Genomic DNA, 16,972 nt, shown 5'->3' with positions numbered 1-16,972 from the left:
CTTTTTCACAGAAGCCAACATAATTGGCGAAAAATTCGATAAACTAGATGTTATAGGTCACAGAGTGTAGGATGAGTTGGGTCAATAGAAGGATGGCAGATCCCTTTTATATTGCATTGATATAAAATTCAATAAAAACACTGTATTAAATTAAAATGTTGAGTATTTACATCACTCAAATGTCCATTTAAAAATATATTGAATAAATCTACTTACTTTATCTAGTTCTTAGACATGTAAATACCTTTTTATATGTTTAACACAATTTGATTGGTTCCGTAATCGTGGTGAATAACTTACCTGAAAGTAAAATAAAATGCAGTGAGAAATTAATTAATATTTTGACTGTCTTAGATTTCGTCGTGTTCTGTTCAGTAAAATAATAAAAAAGAGCATAGCTGCCGAAGATATTTCACTTGACTGCGCATTTTTATTAATTTTTGTGCAGACTGAAAGGAAAAATTGTTGGCATAATAAATTAAATAGCTTCCGTTATCCAATGGCTTGCCTTGAACCTTGCCTTTTCTCATTATTGTTACTATTAACTATCAGTCGACTGACTCCAGCTACGCTTGCCAATTTCCGAGGCCGCTCGACTCAACTATGCCAACTACTTAAGAAAGTTTCAGCGCTTGCCACTTTCCCCATGGCCATAACACCTATCATTTGCATCTGTCCTGACGCCGCGAAGGTACCGCGATTTACCTCAGGTTTTCCGGGCACTTTTCCGGGGACTTTTCCCGTCCCACTATCGCAAGTCAAATGCGAAAAGTTCGATTGCATTTTTGGCGGTGCCACCATCCGTCGCATGTGGCACGTTTCTGGTGCGCTGCCACCACATGACGCATACGCCATGTTGACTAATTAAACTAATCTCCTCGCTCGATGGCTCGGCAAACACCTTGAGCTGAAATTATTTGAAATCCCCCAGCACCCGAAAACACAACACACAACTGTACACGTACATATATTTTTCATTTTATTTCTGCGGTTTAACTTTTGCTGTGATTTCAGTTTCGGTTCCCTCATTTTTCTGTTTTTCTGCTTTTCCGCTTAGCAATTTAATTTTGGTGCTTCCCTTTCTTGATTTTTTTGTGTTGGCCTTCTCGCCGTGTTTGCGTAGCTGAAATTGTTTTCCATTTCAGGTTTTTCCGCCCGCCCATGGGGACGGAAAAATAGGGAACTGTATGCTGGGAGCTGGAAGATGGGTGCTCGAGGGGTTGTCATGGATCCTGGTTGCTGGATGGCATAGTTGGGAGTCGCAGCTCCGACTCCCTGTTGGGTATACATTTCAAGTGGCTATGCGGCCACAACCTGTGCGATGATAACGAGTAAATGCTGCTCAGGGCATTGCGAATTGCATTGGGTTTCCCACAAATTTATGCTGCTTCCTTCTGGGGTGTCCAAAAGTTGGAATGAGTTTGCCGACAGCAACGAAGTCAGAGGTAATCCCGTGTAGCACACGGGACATTCGTTAACGATAAGGTAGCTTTGGTTAAATTATTGGGCCGCTCGCTTAAGTTGTTTGGGTTTTTATTTAAATCATGGTATACAATATTGATGCGAAATCATTTTCACCAAACTATCTACATATATTTCGAATTTGTTACAAATTTAATTTATATTGAAATATTTACCACAATACTTTTCTGTAAAGTCTTGGATCCCTTCTCGTTGGTTAGTATCCAATGCGTGCAAATCGATTGATGCTCACTGCTCTTCACCAATAGTAACTAATAGTTCTCTCTGTGCCCAGTTAGTTGAACTTGGCAGACCGACGACAGAGGTCCGTGGACCGCAGTGAACGTGACGAAAATGAAACCAAAGGTGAGTTCTCTGGATCGACCATCCAAGATGCATTCATTTAACAATGCGAATGTCATGCACAGGTATCGATTGCGTCACTACTTCCACTACTTTTGGCAATTACGGCGATGAGGAACCAGATAGACACTTCGGGGGATCCGGAGAATATTTCTAGCGAATCAGAAGCATCTTCGGAAACAGATTTGTGCGAAGACTACGATAATATAACCATGTGGAGTGATAAGCAGTTAAAGATTATTGGCCATTTAACGAACTTTCAGTCGACCTTGGGTTCGATAAGAAGTTCCCTCGATAAAACCATATCTATAGAAAAGTGCTGTTTTTATCAAGACAACATGGTGGAACTAATAATTGAAAACGTGAATGCCATTGGTCCAGACAGTGAAAACCCAGATACGCAAATTCAACGCAGCAAAGATCTTTCAACGAATCTCAAAAATATTTTTTCTAAAATCAAGAAAACTGTCGTGGATGGCTTTAACAGTTGCTGTGAAAATTTGCGAGAGGCAATCGAAAATGTAAAGGGTGAGGTCGAAGAAAAAGTAAAGGAGATTTCGATGAAATATAAAGAGATGCACACCAGAAGTTCAACGACGAACGACGGTCTTCAGAATAAAGTAAAACAACTGGAAGGCGAAATAGAAGCTGCGAAATCACGCTTGGAAAAATTACAACAGGAAATGGATAAAAATAGTGAGAAAACTAATTGTTGTGAAGAATTAAAGCAACAAATGTCTGTTTTGGATGGTAAAATTAGCACTGTCAAAAGTGAAGCAGATAGCGATATCAAAAAGCTGGATAATCAACTTCAAGAGCTAACGGAAAAGCTACGGAATCAAGATAAAATAACTGATGCCTTAAAAAAAAAGGTAGAGGACGGTGGCGAAATTACTAAAAATATTATGGACAAGACCAAAAAGAATTGTGGTAATCCGAATAGTAGTCACGATGTGCAAATTCAAAAAGAGGATTTACTTGATTTGAAAAAGAGAACCGAAAACCTTCAGATGCTGGTCGCAAGCCTCACCAATAAAATAGGCAACTTTGACATCAACGGATCCCCAACAAGTTTAAGTGTAATCCTAAATACATGCCTGAAAAATAATAAAAAATTGAGTACTATTGAGTCTGTACTTCGGGAAATGATTAAGAAACGAAATCAAACTTGCTCTAAGGCATCAACAGAAATTACTAAAAGTAATGAAAACTGTGCCTCAGATAAACAGCTGGAGGAACGTATTAAAGCACTTCAAAACGAATCTAAAATTCTGGATGACGAACGTAAAAACTTTCCTCAGTGCTGCCAAAAAATAGATAAGCTTCACATACAGGCGGTCCAAATAACCAATGCGCTTCAGAGCATGAACAAAACCTACAATGATCAAATTCAAGATAATACAAATAAAATTAAATCCCTAAAGGATGGCTTGGATAAAGCTCTTGAGAGGGTGGGCCAAATAGATCATTCAAAAATTAACGATGGTGCTCAAGAGCAAGTGAAAAAACTTGAAAGAAAGTTAGACAAAGCTATCATAAGCGTAGAAGTCTTGAAAGAAACACAAGATGATTTCATAAAGCTAATGGAAAATTCGAAAAATCGTAAATATTCGCCCAATGAGATGGAGAAGCTAAGAAAGGATTTCGACGAGTTTCGACTCAAAATTCTAAGGGAGTTGAACGAATTTGAAAAGAAAATGCTCCAAGAACCATCTTCTGATGCTAGGAAGCGTGAGAGTCAACTAATGCAAACAAACGATAATGTTCGCCAAAATATGGATACATTGAAAAATACTATTCAGCTCCAAGACGAACTAAAAGTGAAGGCTCAAGACGAAATACAAAAAAGGAAAACGCCATCACAGAATATGCTCGATTGCGAAAAAAAGTGCAAGGAAATGGACAAGTTTGATAAACTCATAAATGAAATAGAAGACGCAAAAAAGCGCGTTCAGAAACATACCCAAAAGAAAAAACCTGTAAAGAAACCTAAGCGTAAGCCCAAGCCCAAACCCAAGCCCAAGCCAACACGAAAACGTTATAAGGCTATCGTTGGGGGCATCGATTTTGAACCCGATGGCCACAAAATTCGTCCATTGAACAATTAACAAATGTTATATTTGAAATAAAATAAAAAAAAAATGGGAAATTGAATTGAAAAATGTGTTTGTAATTGATCAAATTACATTTAACGAATTTAAACACATTTTTCACATAAATAAAACAAAACAGAGGAATATAAATCACCAAAATAAATCCCTCAGAAATATTTAAGAGTGTAATTGATCAAATTACAATTACCGAATTTACTCTTAAATATTTCTGAGGACTTATTTTGGTGATTTATATTCCTCTGTTTCTTATTTTTTTAATAACTTATCAAATTAAGTACTCCTGTGATCTTTGTTTTTTCTGAAATTCTAAAACTTCCCTCGCTGGTCAATGGTAATAAGCACAGCATGCAAATCGATTGCTGGTCACTGCTCTTCACCAATAGTAACTAATAGTTCTCTCTGTGCCCAGTTAGTTGAACTTGGCAGACCGACGACAGAGGTCCGTGGACCGCAGTGAACGTGACGAAAATGAAACCGAAGGTGAGTTCTCTGGATCGACCATCCAAGATGCATTCATTCAACAATGCGAATGTCATGCACAGGTATCGATTGCGTCACTGCTACTTGTGATTACTTGTGAATCTGCAGTTACGGCGGTGAGGAACACACATGAAAACGGAAATATTTATAATCAAATTAGAGCACCACCGGTGAAGGAGCGGTGTGATGACTACAATGACATTGCAAAGTGGATAGATGAGCATATCAAGCTAAGTGCCCAGCTGAGGAAATTTCAGAAAGATCAGATTGCTGTACCAAGCTATTTTAAAAAGACGCCCACTTCAAACACTTGTAACTTCTACGAAGAAAGCTCCCTGAATCGAATATTGGAAATGGTCAACCGTATAAACAAAAAAAGTGGAGCTCAAGTGGAGAAGCTGATAAGCACCGGAGATATGGAAAAAGATGTGGAAAATGTTTTACCCCAAATTAATAAGGTCTTTGCTAAGGGCATTAAAAGCTGCTGTAAAATCTTGGCTAAATTAATAGAACAACATAAAGTGGATCTACAAGAAAAACTTAAGGATATGCCAAAAAAATTAATTGAGACCGAACCTGGAAATTTAAACGAAAATGACGCTATTAAAGAAAAACTAGGGTACATAGAAAAACAATTTGAAGATATAAAACCACTTTTTCAAAAGGTACAAAAACATTCTGGTGATACAGAGGCAAATACAAAATGCTGTAATAGCCTAAAAGTATCGATTCAGGCTTTGGAAAGTAAGTTAAATATAATCAAATGCGATGGAGATAATCAATCCCTAAAGATGCAAAAGCAGCTAAAAGAGTTAAAAGATAAAATACGGGAAAAAGGAGATTTGACAAATGTTTTCAAAAAAACATTAGGTCAGCGCTCTGAAAATATTAATAATATTCTTAGCATCTGCAACAAAAACTGCATAAATAAACATGTTTCAATGGATCCAATAAGTTTCCTTGATCTGGAAAAGATTATAGAAAACTTACAAAAACTCGTCGATACGCTTTTCACTAAGTTAGGCGGCTTAGATATCATTAATTTAAAGGGAACGCTTAACACATGCCAGGATAATAATAAAACGCTAACAGAAATCCAATCTCAAATTGAGTATTTGCGTAAGCAAAATTCTAAAACTTGTTCTGAAGGATTACCCGTAGGTTCCGAACTTGCAATTAAAAAATGTGCATCTAATGAAAAGCTGCAAAACAGTATTCTGGGGTTGCAAAATGAAATTGGTATCTTGCGTAACGAACTAACAAAGTTTCCGGAATGCTGTCAAAAAATGGACGACCTTAGCGTGTATATTGGAAAACTAGGAGACATGATGAAGAAAATGAACCAGACTTACAATGATCACACCAACGCTAACTCAAATCTACTTAATTCTATAAAAGAGGGCCTGGTTGAATCCTTAAAAAAGTTAGGTAAAAATCCATCCCATGATAATGAAAACGTTGGGAACCCTGCAAGAAAACTTAAAAAAGATCTTAAAAAGGCTAGTTTGTCACTTGGATTTCTAAAAACCAAACAAGGCGAGTTGTTAAAGGTTATAAATGAAATGCAAACTTCATTATACTCTCCCGATGAGATGAATGGTCTGAAAAAGGACTTAGATGAGTTTAGAAAGGACATTGATGGGAAGCTAAGGGATCTTGAATTAAAGAAGCAAAAAAAAATAAACGATGCGCAACGTCTTGATACATTCAACAGTGAAGCAATTCAGGAACTTGAAAAATTTATTAAAAAAGGCCTTGCCCCCAAAGAACTAGAAATGCAGATCAAAGATCAGACAGAGGAGAAAGTAAAGAAAGCAAATGAAATGCATGATTGCAAGCAAAGGTGTTCGAAAATTAATACGATGAACGATCTCATAGACCAAGTTGAAGACATGGAAAAGATTGTTAAATAAATTTAAAGGACAGTTTTCAACATCTATTTCTGATTTATGATGTATTTATATTTAGCATGCTAACTATATTATTTTATCTCTCTTAAAAAATTATTATTATTTAATTCTTATTAAAATATCTAATTTCATTTAATAAACTTACTACAAATACAATTTTAATATCTTCTGTTAATTTCATAATTAATTTGTTTGGGCCCACCATGTGTATTAAATTTTTCACAATTATTCTTCTTTTTATTTATAATTATCTTTTATGAATTTATGGTATTGCCTTAAAGGGCTCCCTGAGTCGTTTGTCAGAGCTGTACTAAGGTGAATGTAAATGATGCTACTACAAACAGAATTTATAAAAATCGACGACGCCCTGGACATCTGCTGCTCCATGGAGGAGGATCTGTACGAGTGTCTGAGTACTGTGCAGGACATGAACCGGAAGTACAATGCACCCGGACGCTACATCATCTCCATGGAGCCCTTCGCCGAGGACTTTCCACTGAGCAGCAGCAAATCCACCGACTTGGATGCGACATCCATGCGAAGTTGTGACTCCGAGCTGGATATGCTAAGCCAACTGTATGGGGCCAGAAGTGCCCAGGAGCTGGATGAGTCGTACGTTGAAGTGCGCTATAAGTTCATCAAGCTGAAGCGTGACATCGAGGGCACCTTTACCCATTTTCTAAGGATCGTTGACTGTGCGGATCGCCAGGAAAAGATTTCTCATCGCATGGTGAAGGGCTCGCAGAATGGCAAGATAAGGCAGTGCAGCCACTAGGAATGCAAATTTCTAGCAACTATTCCATCAAACTCTGCGAGCGTGTGTAAACTGCAAATTGTGCCGACACTTTGCAGCTTTTATTAAAAATTACTGTCACCATTAGTCGAGTTGCCCGTTGACTTTTTAGAGAGCAAAAGAGGTGCAGGGGTGAACTTTCCAAAACTCATTTGGCCTGACATGAAAATGACGCAAAGTTTTTTATCAGAGCCTCAGTTTTTCTTGCGACACAAGTTTCGCCTGACGTTAAGCACGACGACGATGATGACGATGATTTTGATGTTGATGTTGGTGGGACAGTAACAAGTCAGCTGCATGTTTATGAGCACGACAATGGGTAAATACAAATACGGACATGCGAAGAGAATATGTTGGGGAAACATGAGAAATTGCCAGCGCAAAACTTGAGATAATGTAATGCAAAAGTGGCCCAGGACCAGACGCAACTTTTCCATAATGCTTTGCCTGCCAACTTGGCTCCGTGTTTGTGCTTGGTAATATATTTGTTAGCATTATTTTATTTCGTATACTTGCTACTCTTAGAGTAAACGGGTATACTAGACTCGTTAAAAGTAAGTAGCAGGCTAAAGAAAAGGTTTCTGGTTCTGTAAAGTAGCCATATAAATGAGTCCACTCGCCAGTCCATTCATATGAACTTAAAATGTGTACAACACAATTTATGTAGCGGGGTAAGCGATAGTCGATGTACTCGACCACAGCACTCTCTCTAGTTTTTTGTTTTCATTTCCCACGACTTTGTCGAAAGGGGCACGGCATCCCCACACTTCGTTAGAGGAGCAAGTAGCTGGGACAAGGACCAGGACCAGGACCCCTGGCCGGCAAACTGGACAGCTGCAAGGACATAAAACAGTGAAGTTTTGCATATTTAAAGTAATATCAAGGGGAGAAAACAAACTTTTCTTTTTCATTTTCATTATTATTATTGTTTTTTTTTTCTTTTTCTTGGTTTATTACCCCAGGGGTCATGAAGTGTGTGCGGTCGGTCCATTGAATAGAGGCATCAGGATCAAGAGGGATTGGCATGGGGTTCAAAAGGTGTTCATTGAGTGAATGCTGCGGTCACTCTTTGTGATGAAATGGTTGAAATGTTTGCCAAACGAAAAGGTAACCAGCAGTCATAAATAATGATGAAAGAATATTAAAGGAATAAAGAGCTTCAGCTTGGAACTTATTTAATTTAGCCTGCTGCTAATCAAGTCTTTGATGGGTGATCAAGAACATAGTTATACCCTTTATGGTAAGAAAGTATACTAGATTCGTTGAAAAGCAGAAAAAGAATAAAGCTTTTCCTTGCCTATTAGATAGATTGTATATTCTTAATCAAGATCAATAGCCGAGTCGATCGATACATATATCCATTGTATATTTATATCGATGGAAATAAGCATTCAAAGAAAAGAAACTGCGTTAGTTGTGTTCCTCGACTTGTAGATACCCATTACTAAGCTTGTCGGAGTGCTAGGAAGGTATTTTATAATTTATTTTGCATATACACTCTAGCAAGTAGTATTGTGAAATCCAAATAAATGAAACCTTTTCAGTTTAAACAAAATGTTCGATTATAAACAAAACCCTTCCTTTTAACTGTTACATATTTTCCCAAATACTTTGAACGGCTATCAAAATCGTTAGCCAAGAATTTTAATGTCGGCTGGCTCGACTGAATAGTGCTGACTGTTATTTATACACTTCTTGTGCCCAATGGAGCCAGAGCAACCGTTCGCCATTTAACATTGCTTTATGGGGCCTACATCTCTGCACGGCCATCGATTGAAATGAGTATGAGAATTTATTAGCACTTTAATGGCCCAGCAACGTCGACCTGGCCCCAGAATGTGGAATTCTCAGGGCTGTGTTTGGGTTTTGCCATTCCAAGTGCATCCAGAAGTGCTTTAAGCCTACCCACTACCAATTCGTGAAGGACCCTTGGTTGCCAAATCAAAGCGAATGTAGTCTGCTCCCTGGGAACTAAAAATAGCTGGGGAAAATCAAAGTCGAAAATGCGCCAGAGCCGCCGAATTGTTTTGCACGTTTAGCCGCAAATTGAGTCTGGATTACCCTTTTCCGGCTGCCTCATACTCAGGCTAAGTGTATCCGGAATAGGCATTTGTTCAACACTAACATGAGTAGCTGCAAAATGCTCTGATTTTCGGCTGGCCAGTCCCAAAGAGCTACTCGATATCCCATCCTGTTTGTGTTACAGAAGACCATTTAGAAAAGATTTACCGAACAAGTTTGTTTAATTAAGACTTCCTGCGGGCCAGTTGATTGACTTTAAGTGCCGGGAAGTAACCGAATTAATGAGGCAAGCTCCCAGGCGATTTGAGCTCTTCAGACATTGTCTGGGGAAATTTCATCCAGAAGTTAAAGTGGAATGCGGGAAAAGTCTGGCGAACAAATATTTGCGTGATTCGTATAAGGGAAGTATTATTTAAAAGGGTGGAACACAGTTTGATTGGTTACTTATTCCTTGACATCTATTATGGGAGTAAGATTCTTTGAGAGTCCTTTAAATTAAATGATAATGATAATAGATGATAATATTATCCATTACATTTCACCTAATCTTTTAAAAACTAGCTCGGCTATTAATATTTTTCTACTGTAAGTTCCTGGTTACCTGCAATTTCCTTCTTAGCAAGCAGCTAAACCACGCCCAAGAGGGATTCCATGTTAACTAAATTAATGGAAGGGAGAAGCCGAGGAAAAAACTTCCAAAAGTAGACGGCAAACAGGGACAAAAAATAACCACAGTTCATAAATATGTAGGAATCTCCCAAACTGGGCAAAAAGGGAAAACACGTTAAGCACTTCCGTATGAATAAATATTTAATCAATCAATTTCGACAATTTTCCTTTTCGAAGCTCGTCAAATGCATAAACAGAATGGATACAATTTCATTTTCCGAATGATGATGATGATGAGGGTGATCAGGATGCCTTTGTTGCTGTCGTTGAGGCATAAAACAAGTCAGACACATAAAAGTAGATTTGATTGAAATGCTAATTTCCACAGATTACCAACGGGAAAATACTCACTCGAGATAGGTCGTTTTCAGTGTTGCTATTTCGTCTATTTTCTGCATAGAATAGAACAATCTACTCTTGTCGAAAATTAAATAAGATCTTTAGAGTAGCCCAATTGAATCCAAATAACAGCAACAAGCTTATAAATTTAAAAAAATATTTACAAAATATTAAAATGCCTAAACATATGTTAAACAGTTTTAGGTTTATTTTTTCCCAGCTGCTTTAACTTGTTAAACTTTTTCCCGCTGCTTTGGTTGCTTTGGTCGACTTGTTTCCTTTTTTTGAAATAGTTGCTAACAGCACTGTTTAAGCCGACAGAAAATGGACAGTCATTGAGAGTTAGTCATCAATATCATCATCGGTATGGCCATCAGGCAGAGGGCCTTGAAAAATCTGTTGAGTGAGGACCTCAAATGACTGGCCAAATGACAGGACACTTCTCAGTCGAAACCCATCAGCCGCAGCCCCAGTTTCGTTTTCGGTTTCAATTTCAGTTTCGATTTCAACGCGATTGATTTCCCATGAATGCCCGTTTTCCCCCGCCGCCATCCACTTTTCACTTTCCCAGTTGCGATTATCGAAACGTTATTAGTTTGTCGGCTGCCTGTGACAGGTTACATTGAACCTGGGCATTTTCTCCGTTTAGGTCTCCTCGGCGTTCCACATTCTAAATTGTGTGGGTACGGTCCCAAGTCAGGAAAAAGAGTGACGAGCTCTTGCGTGAATTTATGGGCACAGATTCATGGCTGGCTGTTTCGGATTTTGTGGCATTTTGTAATTGAATTTCATGTGGGCCTCATATTGAAATTTTAATGAATCGATAACGTTGTGGTAGAGGGAGACGTGTTCGTTTTGACTTCAAAGGCTACAGACGGAAATTATATGCTTAAGTCGATGCTTTTAATTGATAACATTTCAGTCAAGCGCCCATTAATAAGTATTATCTTCATTAGTATAATACTTTACAAAGTGTTGTATTCGAATCACAAATTATTTATAATCGTGGATCCAAGATAAAATGCGTTTGCAGTTGTTGTAATTCAGTTAAGATAAAATCTCAAATTTTGTGGTATCTTATTAAATTTCTTATAATTTACCCATTCGAAGCACGATTACTAACATAACGCACAAGTGTAGGAAACGAAACACAAACTATATTTTGTCTGTAAGCCTTCCGCAGCAGCGTAAAAGTTTCGAATTTATCTTGGCACTGAGTGCCGCTCTGCAGTCATTTTGCCCACTCAGGCACCATTCATTCAGCCGAGTGAGTTCACTCAGTCAACTCGGTTATCACACACATTGCGTAGTCACAACATTGAGCCAAAGTTAACTTAAGCATGAAGCTGGGAGTTGTGACACAATGCGACTGTGAGCCACTGGAAAAGCGAGTACCACGACTCTGGACTTTGACAAACTGCCACAGGATTCGAGGAGGAGCAAAAAGGGAATCCGAGGAGCAGCTGCAACATGCCTTAGTTGCACCAGTTGGAGTGATAGACGCACTGAACAATTGCTGGCGTCGAGATTTAACAGCTGACAAAATGCTTGTGACATTTTTGCAAGTTAACAATAAAAATATTTCATATAATTTAACGCTGTTGCAACGGCATTTAAGGGCAAATTATGTTTGGCTTCATTTCCATTGATAAAATTCGGCTTCAGCTTTCTGTTGGCATTTTTCGCAAAACTACTTTTTGCCCATATCTCGAGCGGCAGACGACGAACTTGAAGAATGTTCTTCCTTATTTATTGCTTTTAACATATTTGTTTGGCTCCAAGGCAATTCGTCTTTGTATGTGAATGTGACGAAGGGCAAATGCAAATTTCAGTCTCAAATTTTCCGACTTTGTCTTTCGTTTTGGGTCTCCGGCAAAGTTTTCCACAAAACAAAAGGCCCCCTGACAAAGTGCAGCTGCTCGAAATTGCTTGGGGTAACATTTTTGAAGGGCGGTCAATGAAAAGTTTATTGTGCGCCGAAAAGAAGTCATAGTTTGTGGACCGAGGGAAAGCAAGTTTTCCAATTGTGTGTGGAAAGCCACTAATAAATTGCAAATAGCGTTGGAAAATGGTTTAAATTATGGCGACAAAAGTCCATGTGAGCCTTATATAATAGTTCGCCTTTGAGCTCATCGACAAGTTTTGTGTCAGTTTTTAAATTCTTAGCTTGGGTAAACGCATAATTTATTAACAAATAACTTTTAAATGTTGCTCGTGTCTGTTTGTGAGTTGTTAAATGTGCCTCTGGAGTTCACATAAAATTTACAACATTTTTGAAAGGGAGCAATTTAAAAGTGTTCTTAAATCATTCGTGGGTGGCTTCGTTTCTTTGTTCAATGCTCTCAAATCTCAAAGTATTATCGCCTCCAGCCAACTGGTCGGCATTTTCGACCACAGCTGCTGATGGAATCTGAGCATGCAGTTTCCTCTTCATCTGAGTCACGGCAGAGTTGGCCAGGTTAATGCGCTTTATGATTCGGCTTAGACGCTCCTGAATGCTGGTAAACATCTGCTCAGAGAACTGAGCGTCCTCAGAGGTATCCAAAGGCACCACGACTGTATCCTCAACACTGTTGTTTTGGCTACATTCTCCATAGGGCTCATAGCTTTCAAGGTCTTGAAATATATCAGATCCGTCGTCCGACATTGACATATTGACACAAAATATTTTTTTTTTTTATTTTATTATACGGGAGCTGCGAAACAGAACAGACTTTGGAGCAAATAGATAGGAGATTTAATTTATACTGACAACAAAATCTACAGCACATTGTTTCTTATAGTCACTGTATATAAAGGATTAAAAGTCCTAAAATATGTAATTTAATAATTTATTAAATTAGGTAAATAAGCGTACATTGTTGGGGATTTTTTAATTATACGAGACATGAAACAATGTTTCAAGTGAAGATTTTTTTGAAACTAACGATTTGATTAACTTAAAATTGAGAATACAACGATTTAAGACATCTTAAGAAATCGAAGCCCACTTGGCATGTAATCAAGTGTGAAATGTGCAGCAGGGTCATAAAATCAGAAATCAATTAAAGCCATTTAAGAGTGAGGAGAGCAAACGATACGGATATGGATGTCGAGAGTCGACAGTCGAAAGTTGCCAGGGCACAAGGCAAATAAATCTCTGAAACGACTCTGCCGAAAAAGGGCGCACTTTGTGGGTGGCAGTGGGGTGAAAGTTTCCCCCCAGCTGAAGGCAGCGAACGAAATCAAAGTCTATAACTTAACGACTGCAATGAGAATGATGCTGATGACGATGTCGATGATGTGAAACGCCCTCAAGGTCCACACCATTCCGTTCATTTTACCCACAGCCCGCTGCCTGCTGCCTGCCATTCGAGGAAAATCCCTACGCAGAAAAAGAGACAAAAGCCGAAAAAGACGGAAATGCAGCATTCATTCTCTCGCCATTTTCCTCTTAACCCGCCCGTTTTCCCATGGCTCTTTGCCATCCTCGTTTCTGTGAGTTTTTCGCCTCCGTGTGCTAAATATTTGCCAGCCATTTCTTTATTTTCCTCTGGCCTTTGTCGCCAAACTGGATTCCCATCTTGATATCCATCGCTCTGCCACATCGTAATAAAGCAATAAATCTGCTGCGAACTGCTCCTCCTTTATAATAAATTCCGTTACGCATAAAAACACTTACAAATGAGTTTTTGTTCAATGGAATAAATGGCATGGCACTACACATATACATATATGTATGTACTAAGTTTTATATGGAGCTGTAGCTGCGAATGCATGTTCATGACTGCACCCAGTCAGATTTACACACTTGGCTTTCTATATATGTTCCGGGATTCGCTGAATCCTCTATTGATAATGCCATTTGGCATTTGGCTTGTGGCAAGGCTTTGACTTTTGCGACGTCTTTCACTTTGTGGGCTTTCTATTGAAAACTCGTTGCGCTGCTAAGTAGGCAACATTTTTCAGCTCGCTCTCGTTTGTTCGCTTGTATCTTTGGGCGTAGTTTAGTTGGGGATAAACTAAGTTTTTGTAAATAAATGTAGTAATCAAAAGATATGGATTTAAATTGTAATATAAATTTACTTGAAATATTTTAATATTAGTTTATTCAGTTATAGGAAGTTATATGTACATTAAATATTTATAAAATAAGTTGAAACACTTGACTTATTATAGGTTTAAGCAGTTTAAGTTCTGTTTTTTATGTTTTACAGAATCTAACCTTAAAAAAAGGGATGCTTATTAAATATTAAATATAACTTGTTTAATCCTCGTTAAATCTTCGTTGATCCATGTTACGGGCTTTATAAGCATTTCTTTATGCACATATTTCACATTAAATATTAAAAATAACAACTTGCGATCAATCTAAATTAGTGGAGGCGTACATATGTCCATGAAATAACCCTCTTTTATCAATACCCATGTTAATGCCAAGTGGTCTCATGCTGTTGCCTAATCTGCTGTCCAAATCACTCTTGCAACATGTTGCACGACCAACTAATTGATGATATAATTGAATGTTCAGAGACCATTTCCCAGTTCGTTAGACTCCAGCCCTGCTACACAATCCATATCCCATATCAGGAACAACATCTGTCAGACCCATCACAATAAATAACCATATAGTTATAGTTGAGTTTCCTGCATTAAAACGCCATCAGGCTGGAGATTAATGTGAAAAGGTCACGCCCAGCTCCTTGCGAGGTGAAAGCCATTCACTTCAGCAAGACATTGACATTTGCTACTGGATTTTCCTTTCCATTTCGCCACATCCTTTGTTTTTGTTGCTCCGGCTCTGCTGTTTCACTTTTGTGTGCCTTTCCTGCCGCAGGACGCAGGACGCGCCAGATGAGACACGTGACAATGTCAGGGCGAACATAAATGCCGTGTGTCAACATCCAGGTCGCAAAAAGAACTAAAGTGAAAATGTCTTTTTATCAACTTTCGGGGAAGTGCCAAACAAGTGCACCGCAAAATATTCTACGAATTGGTCATAGCAATGGTTTAATTTCCTAACAGAACTTTGACAAAAATAATATCTTTAAATCTTTCATATATTTTATTAGGGGTTAGAAGATATTCTTCTTTAATTTTTATTAAATAATAGACGTTATTCTTTTAAAGTCATCTTTCGGTAGCATATCATTTTTATTACTCAACATCTGGGTTTATAAAAAGATTATAATCCATTTGGGCACCACATTTTTTTTTGAGGATTTCTCTAGCTAATGTAGGATTTATATATATATTTTTAATCTTTAATTGATATGATTTCCTCTACGTGCAGCTGTGTTCGCGCTCCTTTTTTGTTTTCGGGGCTTTTTTGGTGTAGTTTTTACATTTGTCTTAATTAGGGGGGTGGCGCTCTGAGAAATAGAAGCCACTTGAAGAAATGTGCTTGAAGGGCCATCAGCTGCCGCTGGCACTCGGCACTGACTTGTCTGACTTTCTCCGCTTTCTCTCGTCGTAGCATTTCTCCGCCCTACTGGGGCACACGTGTGCGACTTAATGGCAACACTTTCGCATCCTGCGAGTCCTCGTATGCCGCTCATGTCTGTCTGTAATTTATATGGCTGCTGGAGTGCCACAGCATTTCCCGCTGCCACCACCCCCCTTGCCATGCGCCATTTTTGCCTAGCAAAATTTGTTATTACGTTGAATTAAACTTGAAAAATGTGTTAATGGTCTCGTTCTCTTCTGTTCACACCAAGTGCGGCTCCGAACGGGCAACTTAATTAAATTCCACAATGATTTTGTTATTTCTCCTTGTAGCAACAAGCCATCTTCTTGCCTAACTACAGCGCACCACATGGCGTATGTGTGATATTTTCGTTTGCTTCGCTTTTCCTTAAACGCCGCAACTTCTAACTTCGTGCGTATTCTCTGTTTTTCCTGCTCTCCCGTTTAATTTGTTGTCCTTAATGAGCTGTGAAAAGTGTTTTATGCGAAAATTGGTAAATTGTGGCAGTTGAAGGCAACTGTGTGAAAATATAATGATGATCACAAAATAAGTTTGAGGTCACGGCTCATAAGAGTATAAAATGGAATTGGATGACATTTTGTAAAATCACAGAAAATTCGTTAGCATTAAGCGCTTTTAAATTGCTACCTTTTAAGCTTGCTGAAATATTTCAGAGAAGTTCATACCGTAAAATAAATAAATATTATTAAACTGTTTTCAATAAAGACTCACCAGAATTTAAAAGCGCTCCTTTCCAAAAACATTTTCTTGCATATTTTATTTCTTTTTTATTAAAATTTATTTGGGTTTTAACTTTTAACTGTTCGACATGAAAATGGTTTTACTGGTAATTAAAAATAAAACCTGCAGATTTATGTGGAACGGAAGCTCAGGAAAAAACAGCACGAAATAAAAACAAGAGAACATTTTCCAGTGACCAACAAGGACAATGCCACACAGATCCCACAACTGAATCCGATGCAGCAGGGTGACTTGTTGCCGGAAAAGCTTTAAGCCGTAAGCGGAGTTAACTTTAATCAGATGGCAATTAGCCGCAAAAGCAGCGGAAGCAGAATGGCATCAAAGGGGCCAAAGATTCCAGCAACATGGCAACTTTTTTCGCTTTAAGGATTCATCAATCAGCTTCTTCTTTTAACCTCGGGCCAAACTCACTTGCTCCAGTTTGCCACTCACGAATCCTCAGGGAAAAAACGGATTGCCGCAAAAAGGAAGTGTGGCCTTTGGCTTATTGCATTTTTCAAGTGTGGCCAAGTGCTACAATTATTTATTGCATACCAGAATAACAGCCAAGGACAAGCCGCCGTTGAATGATTAATATGTTGGAGCTTAAAGTATTTCGCACACAGTATTTTAC

At 38.3% G+C, this 16,972-nt stretch overlaps 4 protein-coding genes across 6 annotated transcripts in view; 2 read left to right on the top strand and 2 right to left on the bottom strand.

Annotated features, from left to right (window-relative positions):
- LOC6534124 (venom dipeptidyl peptidase 4) overlaps positions 1-16,972 on the bottom strand; it is a 72,708-nt gene that overhangs the window by 40,828 nt on the left and 14,908 nt on the right. The gene's annotated exons all lie outside the window — the stretch shown is intronic.
- Positions 1,550-6,397, top strand: LOC6534120 (putative leucine-rich repeat-containing protein DDB_G0290503). 2 transcript variants are annotated; one of them, XM_002094768.3, is made up of 3 exons: positions 1,550-1,827; positions 1,890-3,915; positions 4,365-6,393. In XM_002094768.3, the coding sequence occupies exons 1-3, from the start codon at positions 1,816-1,818 to the stop codon at positions 6,329-6,331; spliced, it is 4,005 nt and encodes a 1,334-aa protein (XP_002094804.2). In that variant the 5' UTR covers positions 1,550-1,815; the 3' UTR covers positions 6,332-6,393. The 2 variants fall into 2 exon arrangements, with proteins under 2 accessions (XP_002094804.2, XP_039229882.1); XM_039373948.2 differs by lacking the exons at positions 1,550-1,827; positions 1,890-3,915 and having other exon boundaries at positions 4,257-4,418; positions 4,481-6,397.
- Positions 6,597-7,208, top strand: LOC6534119. The gene has a single exon (XM_002094767.4). It carries the CDS (start codon positions 6,654-6,656, stop codon positions 7,101-7,103), a length of 450 nt encoding a protein of 149 aa, XP_002094803.2. The 5' UTR covers positions 6,597-6,653; the 3' UTR covers positions 7,104-7,208.
- Positions 12,303-12,896, bottom strand: LOC6534118. Its single transcript, XM_002094766.4, has one exon. The coding sequence runs from the start codon at positions 12,802-12,804 to the stop codon at positions 12,457-12,459; it is 348 nt and encodes a 115-aa protein (XP_002094802.2). The 5' UTR covers positions 12,805-12,896; the 3' UTR covers positions 12,303-12,456.

The sequence above is a fragment of the Drosophila yakuba genome, chromosome 3L (assembly GCF_016746365.2).
Source record: "Drosophila yakuba strain Tai18E2 chromosome 3L, Prin_Dyak_Tai18E2_2.1, whole genome shotgun sequence".
Classification (NCBI taxonomy): Eukaryota; Metazoa; Arthropoda; class Insecta; order Diptera; family Drosophilidae; genus Drosophila; species Drosophila yakuba.
This window is presented reverse-complemented; position numbering and strand designations above follow the sequence as displayed.